At 54.5% G+C, this 12,910-nt stretch overlaps 1 protein-coding gene across 1 annotated transcript in view; it reads left to right on the top strand.

Annotated features, from left to right (window-relative positions):
* Positions 1-1,212: 1,212 nt before the first annotated feature.
* Positions 1,213-12,910, top strand: part of BCL6B (B-cell CLL/lymphoma 6, member B) — a 17,294-nt gene continuing 5,596 nt past the window's right edge. Inside the window, exons 1-5 of the mRNA XM_015415703.1 lie at positions 1,213-1,315; positions 5,162-5,342; positions 8,208-8,429; positions 10,846-11,208; positions 11,742-11,854. Coding sequence (XP_015271189.1) covers positions 5,167-5,342; positions 8,208-8,429; positions 10,846-11,208; positions 11,742-11,854 — 874 coding nt within the window. The 5' untranslated portion in view covers positions 1,213-1,315; positions 5,162-5,166. The remainder of the gene's footprint in view (positions 1,316-5,161; positions 5,343-8,207; positions 8,430-10,845; positions 11,209-11,741; positions 11,855-12,910) is intronic.

Here is a 12,910-nt window from a genome sequence, read left to right as displayed (position 1 = left end):
GTAAAAATACTACGTTTCCTTCTGAAGTCGCAGGCCTGGGAACGGTGCAGTTTCAAGAGTGAGGGAGGGGTTGGTCCCAAATAGGCTTGGTCTCCGTCCTCCCCGGGGGGCTGAATTTCTGATGAAACTGGAGTAGGAGCTGAAACTCCGCTCAAGGGAGGGATGAGCCTTTGGCCCATGCTCAGAGTCACTCTTGGGGCTGTGGTGGCTCAGAGCTTAAGACGCTGAGTTGCAGACCGGAAGGAAGGTCGGTAGCTCGGCAGTTCGAGACCCGAGTGCTCCACGACGGAGTGAGCTCCCGTCTCTGGCCCCAGCTCCTGCCAACCTAGCAGTTCGAAAGCAAGGAACTGCAAGTAGATAAATAGGTACTGCTTTGGTGGGATGGTAACAGCATTCCGTGCACCTCGGTGTTTAGTCATGCCGGCCACATGACCACAGAAACATCTTCAGACAGCGCTGGCTCTTCGGCTTGGAAACTGAGATGAGGACCCCCCCTAGAGTCGGATCCGACTGGCTTTCGAGCAAGGGAAACCTTTACCTTTTACCTTTACAGAGGCGCTCTGCCTTCAGGATGACTTCATGTTTCCCCGGCCCAAGTCCTGGCGTTCAAAATAGGTTCCGGGGGGCGTCACTGAGCGTGCCCCCCCCCGTCCTACACTTCTGCCTCAATTCAGTGCCAGAGGACAGGGAAGGGTGTGTGTGGGGGGAGCAGGAAATGTCCTCATGCGAGCAGGTGTTTCCTTGCCACCCCATGCGCAGTGTCTGCTGGAGAGGTAACAATGTAAGGAAGTTGCAGAGAAAACAATGCGGCCCAAGGCTTGGCCTTCTTGGGCAGGGTGAGGCACAGGCAGTCTGTGGGTGTGCTGGGGGGGGGAGATCCCTGGGGTCTGCCAACTGTGCCAGAGAAAGGGGGGCTGCTGGAGAAAGCACCCCGAGGGGTCCAGCCCCTAATCTGGAATGGGGTGAAGAGAGAAGGCCCAATGCCGGAGAGGACCGGGGGTGGTGGTGGTGGTGTCAGTCTTCCTGAGTGGCCCGACCATCCCTTTTCCTGAGAGGCCTATAAATACACACACACACACCCCAGCTGAGCTAGGCTTCCAGGGGAAGGAAGGAGGTGAGCCACATCATTTCCTCTCCAGTTTGCCCCAAAGTTATAAAGGACCCTCCCCGGCCAGGTTGCGGCTGAGGCTGGTTCTCAGAGCGCCGGGACTCCTGGAGGGCCGGGGGGTGCAGCTGGATCTCTGCCCCCCTGCCCACCACCGGCCCCTGCTGGCAGGAACCCGGCGTGCCCCACGGCAGTCCCTGCGGGCCAGGGGTGAGTGCTCAGGGCCGAGTGCCTTGGCGGGTGTGAACGTCGCTGCAGTGGGCAGGCTGGTTTTCAACGGGGTCTCCGGGAGCAGGGTGGGAAAGGGGGCTGCGTCAGGGTCTCTGGGGAGGGGAGGCGCTCAGTGGCGGACAGTGTTCCCTCTAAGCTGAGCGAGTGTGAGCCAGCTCGCAGCTGTTTAGCCTCCGGCTCACACATTTCTGTCTTCGCACAGGAAGGATGTGGCTCCAAAGCAAGCTGATTTATGCAGCAGCCAAATCGCTCGGCTCACAACTTTAATGCCAGTAGCTCACAAAGTAGAATTTTTGCTCACAAGGCTCCACGGCTTAGCGGGAGCATTGGTGGTGGAGCCTCTGCTTGGCATGCAGAAGGTCCCGGGTTCCAGTCCTGGCATCTCCAGTCGAGAAGGAGGTGATGGGAAATGACCTTTCTTTGCCCGAGACCCTGGAAAGCCGCTGATTGTGTAGCCAGTACTGACCTTGATGGACCAAGGGGCTGATTCTTTATAAAGCAGCTTCAGGGGACAGACTGTGGCTCAGTGGCAGAGCATCTACTTGATGCGCAGAAGGTCCCTGGTTCAATCCCTGGCATCTCCACTTAAGAAAGGGCCAGACAGGAGGTGATGGGAAAGACCTCCGCCTGAGACTCTGTAGAGCGGCTGCCAACCTGAGTAGACAATACCGATCTTGATGGACCCAGGGTCTGATTCAGTGGAAGGCAGCTTCGGGTGTTCAAGTATTTCTAGAAGTCAAGAGACGGGCTTTTGAGGGGAGGGGAGGGGACTAGTGGACTTCCCTTCTTCACACCCCACCCATGCAGTGTTCCCTCTAAGCTGAGTTTGTGTGAGCTAGCTCACACTTTTTTAGCCTCCGGCTCACACCTTTTTGCCTTAGCTCAGGAAGGATGGCTCCGGAGCAAACTGATTGATGCAGCAGCCAAATTGCTCGCTCACAACTTTAATGCCGGTAGCTCACAAAGTAGGATTTTTGCTCACAAGACTACACAGTTTAGAGGGAGCATAGCTCCCTGTATTCCTAACCCTTTCACCTAAAACCCCACAACAATTTCAGATGAACTCTTGCTAAAAACTTGTTTTACATTCCCTAGAAGCCAGTCTGAGCCAGTTTGGTGTAGTTGGTTAAGTGCGCGGACTCTAATCTGGGAGAACCAGGTTTGATTCCCCACCCCTCCACTTGCACCTGGCTGGATGACCTTGGGCAAGCCGTAGTTCTGTGAGAGCTGTTCTTGAAAAAGAGCAGTTTCTGTCAGAGCTCTCTCAGCCCCACCGACCTCCCAGGATGTCTGTTGTGGGGAGGGGAAGGGGAAGGGAAAGGAGTTTGTAAGCCGCTCTGAGACTCCTTAACGTAGTGAAGGGCGGGGTATAAATTCAATCTCCTCCTCCTCCTCCTCTTCTTCTGCCAGTTTGATGTAGTTGGTTAAGTGGGCGGACTCTAATCTGGGAGAACCGGGTTTGATTCCCCACTCCTCCACTTGGAGCTGCTGGATGACCTTGGGCAAGCCACAGTTCTGTCAGAGGTGTTCTTGAAAGCTTTTGTCAGAGCTCTCTCAGCCCCACCCGCCTCACAGGGTGTCTGTTCGGAAGGAGACTGTAAGTGACTCTGAGACACCTTTGGGTAGTGAAGGGCGAGGTATAAATCCAATCTCTTCTTCTTCTCTAAAGTCTGCCTGATTTTTTTTTTAAAGGCCTGGAATACGTTTTTATATGTCATTGTGTCCCTGGTACTTGTTTGGGGCCCGCTATTGTTTATTCCTAAATGGATTTCATTCTGGATTCTGTCAGCTGCCTATAACTAAAAAGGCAGGGCATGAATGTTCTGGGAAATAAAACAGGAGGATACCTAGGCCCGTGTCTCGGCTGGGCTCCAAAAATCCCAGACCCGAAGGAGGGAGACCCAGATGGGTGGCCCTGTTAGTCTGTCTGTAGAAGTGAAAAGAGTCAGAGTCCAGTAACAGAACTGTTGGCAGGGGAGGAGCTTTCGTGAGTCACTGCTCACTTCTTCGGATACCTTCGGTATCCGAAGAAGCGAGCCATGACTCACGAAAGCTCCTCCCCTGCCCTGCCACCAATTTTGTCAGAACAATGTCTGAGTCCAGTGGCACCTTTAAGACCAACAAAGTTTAAGCTTCTCTGTGTGTGTGTGCACACTTCATCAGAATATAGTCTTTCAGGGGCTCCTGGACAGTGTTCCCTCTAAGGTGAGTTAGTGTGTGCTAGCTCACAGTTCTTTAGCCTACGGCTCACGTATTTTTGTCTCGGCTCAGGAAGGACAGGGCTCCAGAGCAAAATGACTTACGCAAGTAGCCAGATCGCCCGCTCACGGTTTTAATGCCAGTCGCTCACCGTAGAATTTTTGCTCACAGGACCCCACATCTTAGTGGGAGCATTGCTCCTGGACGCTGGCTCTTTCCGAAGGAGGGACTTTGGGGATGCTTCTTGACATGCCATGCAGCCTGCCCTAGGCTTTCCAAAAGTCTCACATGCAGATGGTCTGATTTGAAAGAGATCCAGATGGGCTATAGCAAGACAGACAGCCGGTTGGGAGGCCGGGTTTTTTAATCCGGGGGCTGCTGGGTTTTAGGAATTCCTGGGGTCTTTTAGTTAGCTCCCGGGGGGGGGGGGGTGGAGTTTTAGTTAGCTGGGAGGGGGGTTGATGCACAAATCCATGCCTGCATGACCCCTTAGCCGAACTGGAAACACACAGTCGGAGTCCAAGGAGTTAGATGACTATCTCTTTAATGCATTGAAAACAAGGGATACAGGGCTGAGCGCCTTAGCACCTCAGCAATTCCAAGGCTGTATTCTGCCATAACCAAGAAGGGCAGAAGGTCTCATACCCCAAATGACATCACACATAGTTTACACATTAAAGGGTTTCTAATTGGTACCAAGCAGTTAACATCATACAAGCATCATTTGACTCAGTGCATCTCTCAGTGGAGTCAGTAATTACACTTGTTTACTTTATCTTCATGGAGCTGCGGTGGCTCAAGTGGTTAAGGCGCTGAACTGCAGGCTGTGGAAGGTCGGTAGTTCAGCAGTTCGAGACCCGAGTGTGCCGCATGACGGAGTGAGCTCCTGTCTCTGGTTCCAGCTCCTGCCAACCTAGCAGTTAGAAAGCAAGAAATTGCAAGTAGATAAATAGGTACCACTTCAGTGGGAAGGTAACAGCGTTCCGTGCGCCTTGGTGTTTAGTCATGCTGGCCACATGACCACGGAAATGTCTTCGGACAGCGCTGGCTCTTCGGCTTTGAAACGGAGATGAGCACCGCAACCCTAGAGTCGGATTCGACTGGCTTTCGAGCAAGGGAACCTTTACCTTTACTTTTTACCTTGTCTTCAGAACACTGGGAACATTAGAGAACACTGGGTCCCTTCCTGGGCTCGCATGTGGAGAGCTAGTTGATAAGGGCTGTGAATCACATTACACTTCGCTCTCGGCGGCCTTGCAACTTCTAAATAGCATTCCATTCTTATTGCATCCTAATTCCTTTTACAGAGGCTTCTTGTGCACAGAAGTGCAGATATAAAATATATGTTCCGCTATAAGTTTCTCTAATCAAAAGATTCTAGGTTATATACCAAAATCTGGATCTATTATGATTAAACGTTTTAAGGCACCATGACAGCTGTCATTATACATCAAGGAGAGAGTGTCAGACATCACGCTCAGGAATCACATTCTTTCCCCCTTGTCCTACAGGGTGGGGTGGGTGGGTGGAGGAACCCTGGAAGATGCCCAGAGCCGGGTGGCATCTCCGGAAGAGGACTCCCTTCCCTTCCCGACTCATCATCACGCCCCCTCTCCTCTCCCACAGGCAGCATGGCCGCCCCAGGCCACCCCAGCTATGTGCGAGAATTCACGCGTCACTCCAGCGATGTCATCGATGTGCTCCTGAACCTCGACGAGTTGCGCAGGCGCCACGTGCTCACCGACGTCACCTTGCGGGTGGGGGGACGCCCCCTGCAGGCCCACAAGGCGGTGCTCACCGCCTGCAGGTGAGCGCCTCGCTACCACCTGGGTGCCCACGTGCTCAGTGTGGCCGCCAGAGAGTTCGGAAGGCTACTGAGCCCACCGGGAGGTTGGTGGCCAGTTGAGGTCGCTGCGGGGGGGGGACTGCCTGGAGATTTGGGGGTGGAGCCTGGGAAAGGTGGGGTAGGGGAAGGGGAGCGGAAGGGCCTCGCAACGGGAAGAAATGCCCTCAAGCACACTCTCCGAAGCAGTGGTTTTTCTCCAGGGCAGCTGATCTTCTGCAACCCGGGGAGGGGTGTGTGTGTCCAGGCACCACCAGGAGGTTGCAAACCAAAGAGAGAGATCACGGGATGGAAGTTGAGAAGAAGCAAAACAAACAAACACAGACCTGTACATTCTTTTCCCAGTATTCAGTTTACTCAGGGCTATTTTGGGGCAGGAACGCACAGGAACGGAGTTCCGGCTGGCTTCAGAGTTGGCCATGCCTACTACGGCCAAAGCCTCTGCAAGCCAAGGGAAGGCATGGGGTGTGGCCTAATATGCTAATGAGTTCCTGCTGTTGGGTGTGGCCTATTATGCTAATGAGTCCCTGCTGGACTTTTTCTACAAAAAAGACCCTGAGTTTACTGGAAGCAATTCAAAGGCCATCGACACCAACGAACCACTGGAGGATGCAAACCAAAGAGAGAGATCATGGAATGGAGGTAGAAAGGAAACAAAACAACTGTGATGTATCGTGCCAAAAAAAAGTCTTCACAGACTTGAAAATTCTATCCCCAATATTCAGCTTACTGAAAGCAATTCAAACGCCATCAACACCATGCATATGACATCTCGTTTCGTGTATAACTTTATCAAAGCGGGTAGCGTTGAAATACCTATACAATATTAATCAGGGGTCATTTCGTAGAAAAAGAGGTGCAGGAGCTCATTAGCATAACTCATTAGCATAACTTGCTTGCATAGGCCACACCCCCTGACATCACCGGAAGTGTGTCAGAAGGCAACACCCACCGCTCAGGCTCCACTGGACTGTTTTGGATTGCTAGCTATTGGGGAGATCTGTCCTCGCAGAGGAGGGAGAGCTTGTACCTGAATAAAACTTGATCTTAAAGGTGCCACTGGACTGTTTTGGATTGCTAGCTATGTGGGGGGGCTCTGCAACTTACCGGGCTGCTTCTTGCTCTGACTGAGGGCTGCTGGGAGCAGGGGGCGGGGCTTGTTTCATGTGCCCGCCCCCTGGCCTCTTTACTGCCAGAGCTCCGCTCCTGTGCGCTCCTGCAGGAAATGACCCCTGGCTCTTCACAGACTTGTAAATTCTTTTTTCAGTATTCAGTTTACTGGAAGCAATTCAAACACCATCGAACGACGCATATGACATCTCGTTTCGTGTATAACTTTATCAAAGTGGGTAGTGTTGAAATACCTATATAATATGAATCCATTTTGCAAACGCTCTACTCATATCCCATAGTAACACTCATCAGATCCGGGGTCTTAGGAATATTGGGAAAAGAAATGTCTAGTCCTTGGAGACCTTTTAGGCATAATACATCACGGTTGTTTGCTTTTTCTCAACCACCAGGAGGTTGGCACCCGGCAGCCCCCAGAGGACCCCTTGTGTGTGGCCAGTTCACAGCAAGAGTGCCAACCTTGGGTGAAACCTTTTCCTGGCGGGGGCCCAGGAAGCTGAGTCGGGGATCTGTGGGGGAGCGGGCTTCCCTCGGAGCCCCCACGTGGCTCAGACATGCCTGTTCCGTGGCCCAGAGCAACCCTACAGGAAGCACGCCTGGAGTTCTTCGCCTGGAGCTCTTACGAGAAATTCCACAGGGCTCCTTCCAGAAACAAACCCACCAAGCCCCCCCCCCCCGACTCCAGCACTGGGGCCGAAGCCGCGGGCCTCTCAGCAGCAAGCTGTGGGTCGCTGCCTTCTGCAGCTGTTATGGGGAGCCGCCTCGGACCGCGAGGAAAGGTGGGAGAGAAACATTTTTAATCAGTCACGTGCAGTGTTCCCTCTAAGCTGAGTTAGTGTGAGCTAGCTCAGAGTTTGTTAGCCTCGGGCTCACATGTTTTTGTCTTAGCTCAGGAAGGAGGGCTTCAGAGCAGACTAATTAATGCAGCAGCCAAAATGCTTGCTCCCAGCTTTAATGCCAGTAGCTCACAAAGTAGAATTTTTGCTCACAAGACTCCACAGCTTAGAGGGAACATTGGTCACGTGTACGTAAATCACGGGAGAGAGGGGAAGGGGAGAGAAACCCCGGGCCTGGCCACCAAGGAGAGGGAGGAACAGGCCCGTAGCCAGGTTTTTTTTTAATTCAGGGGGTCCTTAAAAGAAGTTGGGGGGCACCCCACATACCCCCCCCCAAGGGAGCAGCACAAATAAAATAAAAAAATTGGAAGTTGGGGAACCTGGGCTGGATGGGAAGTCAGGGGGCCGCGGAAGTAAGTCAGGGGGCCAGGCCCTGAGATGCCCCGCTGTTGCTACGGGCCTGGGGAGGAGGGAAGGGATTTGGGGAAGGGACGTCCTGGAGGGACTCTAGAACCGCCACCCATCGCCGGTGTGGTGGAGCGGATAAAGGGGCAGGCTAAGAACTCCATGTGTGGATGCCCACCACTGCCACGGAAGCTCTATGGGTGATCTCGGGCCCCTCACAAATGCTCACCATGGCCTACCTCACAAGATTGTTGTGCCAAGGAAACAGAGGAGAGGAGAACCATTCTCTAAGCCGCTTGGAGTTCCTGAGTGGGGGGGGGTAGAGAGAAGCGGGAGATAAATAGACGCGGTTGCGTGTCAGTGGGAACGCATCATGCTCCGGAATGTCTCCTCCTCCTCCTCTCCGGGAGATGTCTGGTCTTTCCGGGTTTTGAAACGGTCTCCCTCGGCTTTCCAGCGGCTTCTTCTACTCCATCTTCCTGGGCCAGGGGGGCCACGAGGTGAGCGTTCTCACCCTGCCCAGCTCCATCGAGCCTGCTGGATTCCAGGCACTCCTCGACTTCATGTACACCTCCCGCCTGCTCCTCACCCCGGGCACCGTGCCCGCCGTCCTGGCAGCCGCCTCCTACCTGCAGATGGAACACGTGGTAGAAAGCTGCCATCGCTTCATCCAAGCCAGGTACAGTCAGACGGGGAGAGGTCGGATCTCGGGGCCTTGTCCATGCACTGCCCCCACCACCAGCAAGAAAGAAGCCGAGGCTCCTGAGGTTGAACCAGATTCTAGTTGGAACGCCTCCCCATTCATTAGGGGTCTCCTTAGAGACATGGGGGGGACAGATATCTCCAGTTAAACAGAAATGTGAGAGACCTCTTTGTCTGAGTGCCTGGAAAGCTACTGCCAGACTGAGTAGACAAGGTCAGTGTTCCCTCTAAGCCGAGTTGGTGTGAGCTAGCTCACAGTTTTTTAGCCTTCGGCTCACACGTTTTTGCCTTAGCTCAGGAAGGAGCGCTCCAGAGCAAACTGAATTATGCAGTAGCCAAATCACAACTTTAATGCCAGTAGCTCACAAAGCAGAATTCTTGCTCACAGGACTCCACACAAGTGTTCCCTCTAAGCCGAGTTGGTGTGAGCTAGCTCATGGTTTTTTAGCCTCCGGCTCACACATTTTTGTCTTAGGTCAGGGAGGATGTGGCTCCAGGGCAAACTAATTTACGCAGTAGCCAAATCGCTCGCTCTCAACTTTAATACCAGTTGCTCACAAAGCAGAATTCTTGCTCACAGGACTCCACACCAGTGTTCCCTCTAAGCCGAGTTGGTGTGAGCGAGCTCACAATTTCTTAGCCTCCGGCTCACACATTTTTGCCTTAGCTCAGGAAGAATGGGGCTCCAGAGCAGACTAATTTACACAGTAGCCAGATCACTTGCTCACCACTTTAAATACCGGTAGCTCCCAAAGTAGAATTTTTGCTTACAGGACTCCTCAGCTTAGAGGGAGCCTTGGGCAAGACTGACCCGGATGAACCAGGGGTCTGATTCAGTAGGAGGCGCCTTAATGTAAGGAGGGACTGTGGCTCAGTGGCAGAGCGTCCACTGAGCATGCAGGAAGTCCCAAGTTCAGACTCCGGCATCTCCAATTTAAAAAGGACCAGTCCAGGGGTCATTTCGTAGAAAAAGAGGTGCAGGAACTCATTAGCATAACTCATTAGCATAACTTATTTGCATAGGCCACACCCCCTGACATCACCGGAAGTGTGTCGGAAGGCAACACCCACTGCTCAGGCTCCACCGGACTGTTTTGGATTGCTAGCTATTGGGGGGGGGGGGAACACGCAGATCTGTCCTCACAGAGGAGGGAGAGCTTGTACCTGAATAAAACTTGGTCTTAAAGGTGCCACTGGACTGTTTTGGACCGGGGGGTTCTGCAACTTACCTGGCTGCTTCTTGCTCTGACTGAGGGCTGCTGGGAGCAGGGGGCGGGGCTTGTTGCATGTGCCCGCCCCCTGGGCTCTTTACTGCCGGAGCTCCGCTCCTGTGCGCTCCTGCAGGAAATGACCCCGGACCAGTCAACAGGTGATGGGAAAGACCTCAAAATGGGACGCTGGAGAGCTGCTGCGAGTCTGAGTGGACAAGACCGATGGACCACGGATCGGTTTGGGGTGGGGCTGTGGCTTAGCAGCAGAGCATCTGCAAGGCATGCAGGAGGTCCCGAGGGCAATCCCTGGCATCTCCAGTTAAGGATGGGACAGACCCCCCGCCCTGAGGCCCCCAGAGAGCGGCTGCCAGTCTGAGTAGACAATACTGGCCTTGCTGGACCCAGGGTTGTCTGATTCGGTAGGAGGCGGCTTCCCATGTCCAGATGACTGGCTGCTAGGCAGAGGTGCCCAGAAGCACCATTCTCTGCCTGGGGTCCGGGGGGAACCCCTGCTGGTCAAAACTGGGCTATCGGAAACTGGGCATGGCGGCTTCCGCTGTGCATTTCGGTACACACAACACGTGGTGAAGTGCGCGGACTCTAATCTGGGAGGACCGGGTTTGGTTCTCCACTCCTCCACTTGCACCTGCTGGATGACCCTGGGCAAGCCCTAGTTCTCTCAGAGCTGTCCTTGAAAAAGAGCCGTTTCTGTCAGAGCTCTCTCAGCCCCACCTACCTCGCAGGGTGTCCTGTTGTAGGGAGGGAAAGGAGTTTGTAAGCCGCGCTGAGACTCCTTTGGGTAGTGAAGGGCGGGGTATCAATCCAATCTCTTCTTCTTTGTCTTCACTCCTCCACTTGCACCTGGCTGGATGGCCTTGGGCAAGCCGTAGTTCTGATAAGAGCTGTCCTTGAGAAAGAGCAGTTTCCGTCAGACCTCTCTGAACCCCACCTACCTCACAAGGGTGTCTGTTGTGGGGAGGGGAAGGGAAAGGAGTCTGTAAACCGCTCTGAGACTCCGAGTGAAGGGCAGGGTATAAATGTAATCTCCTCCTCCTCCTCCTCCTCCTCTTCCTCTTCTTCCTCTTCTTCTTCTTCTTTTTCTTTTTCTTCTTTTTCTTCTTTTTTTTCTTTTTCTTCTTTTTCTTCTTCTTCTTCCTCTTCTTCTTCTTGTCCCCCCTGCAGCTACGACCGCGTGCCCTTCCTCTTAGCTCCCCCGGCTCCCAGCTTCCTCCCCCTGGGCAACGAAGAGGTCTCCGCCGCTGCTGCTGCAGTGCAGTTCCTGAGCCCGGTGCCAGGCCCGCCGTCCGACCCCTGCTTCCCCCCCAAGGACAAAGAGCCGGGCTCGGGGCTGTCCTCTCTGGGAGCTGCGGGTCAGTCTCCTCCCGGCCGACCGGCCTCCCCCCACGGGTCCAGCCGCTGCGTCCCCGCCACCCCCGACCCCAAAGCCTGCAACTGGAAGAAGTACCGCTTCATCGTGCTGAACTCCCTGCAGCGAGACTCGGCCGGTGGCCTCCCGGACTCCCCGGGGGGCCCAGCTCCACGCAGGTGAGAAGCCGGGGCTGAGCCCCCCCCTGCACCTCTCCCCTGGGAACCAGGAGGCCGGGTTGAGCCTGAGGGGAGGCTTGGAACGGCCCCGGAGACCCAGGACTCAACCCTGGGGCGTGAGAGGCAAAGCATAAAGAACCGTGCCCCTGAGCATGTGCAGAGTGCCACGCCTCACCAGCGCCTTGTCTGCCCACCCAGTAAGGCAGCCTGGAACTGCAGCCCAAAGACGGTGAGCCGGCAGTTCTGGGTCCTTTCCCCGAGTTGGTGGTGGTGGTGGTGGGGCAGTCCTGGGCCTGTCCTCAGGTCCACGGGGTGGGGTCTGCGCCTGGTCTCGACACCTGCGAAACAGGAGGGCCGTCCCCTTTCCTCCCTGGCTTGGCCTCTGATGGAACGGCAAGGAAGCCGGCACTTAAACAGGAGCGGCTTTCCTGGCGCTGAGCTGCACCTGTTGCATTCCGGCCTGCTTAAGGCAGAGGGGTGGGGCTGTAGCCAGCAGGGCCGGCGTCTCACCCCCCCCTCCCTCGTGTCCCCAGGATGCCTCCAGCACAGACCCGTCGCTGCCCCATCTGTGACCAGCCACCCCCGCTGCTCTGCTCCCATTCTCGAGAAGATGTTTCTGGGGGGGCGGCAGAAGCCTTCGGGATAGGTGAGTGGGGGGGGGTGTCGAATGACTTAGAGCATGGTGTCAAACTCATTTGTTACGAGGGCCGGATCTGACATAAATGAGACCTTGTCGGGCCGGGCCAAGTGTGTCATAAAACGTAACGCCAAGGAGCGGAGATGTAAACTTTATAAAGGAAAACACAAAGATTTGGGTTTTTTGCTTAAAATAAAAACATGCTTAAAACATTAGCTCTGTACGCTGCAAGCCGACTTTTGATTTATTGACATTCGCCACAGAAATCTCATGCTCAGAGTGTAGGACCCAGGTGGAAAATATGAAATGGCCGAGTGATTAAGAGAGTCTGGCGAAGCAAGCGATGATGCAGCAGCAGCAGCAGCAGCAGAACTGGAAGCAGGAGAGGGCCAGTTCCACTGCGAGCCTGATGGAAGCCCTCCGGGGGCCTGGTCCGGCCCCCCGGGCCGCATGTTTGACACCCCAGTCTTAGAGAGATGCAAAAATGGTTTGTGCAGTCAAAGAGTTAAAAAGAACACTCCTGGGGGATGGTTAATCATGTTCTTCTGGAGTCTTGAAGTGTTGATTGGGCTGGAGACCTCCTTGTTGGGGATCCTATAGCTGCAGTTCCTGCTTCTGTGGCAGGGAGTTGGGCTAGATGACCCTGGTGGTTCCCTTCCAGACGGCTCGATGGCCCTCTGACAGCACTGCTGATTCTGTGGACTTAGGCAGAACATGAGAAGGAGGGGAGGCAGGGTTGCATCCAGCATTCCCTCTAAGCTGAGTTAGTGCGAGCTAGCTCACAGTTTTTTAGCCTCCGGCTCAGACCTTTTTGTCTTTGCTCAGGGGAAGGACGGCTCCAAACTAATTTGTGCAGCAGCCAAATCGCTCGCTCACAACTTGAATGCCAGGAGCTCACAAAGTCGGATTTTTGCTCACAAGACTCCACAGCTTAGAGGGAACATTGGAACTTGCATCAGTGCCTGCTTGTCCTGGCCCTTCCTTAGGCGCCCAGGGAAATGCTGATTGCCACTTAGGGGTCCATGGGGCCGCGTGGAACAGTGGCCACGGGGGGGGGGGGGGATG

This window comes from Gekko japonicus, unplaced genomic scaffold (assembly GCF_001447785.1).
Source record: "Gekko japonicus isolate JY-2015 unplaced genomic scaffold, Gekko_japonicus_V1.1 scaffold4376, whole genome shotgun sequence".
Classification (NCBI taxonomy): domain Eukaryota; kingdom Metazoa; phylum Chordata; class Lepidosauria; order Squamata; family Gekkonidae; genus Gekko; species Gekko japonicus.
This window is presented reverse-complemented; position numbering and strand designations above follow the sequence as displayed.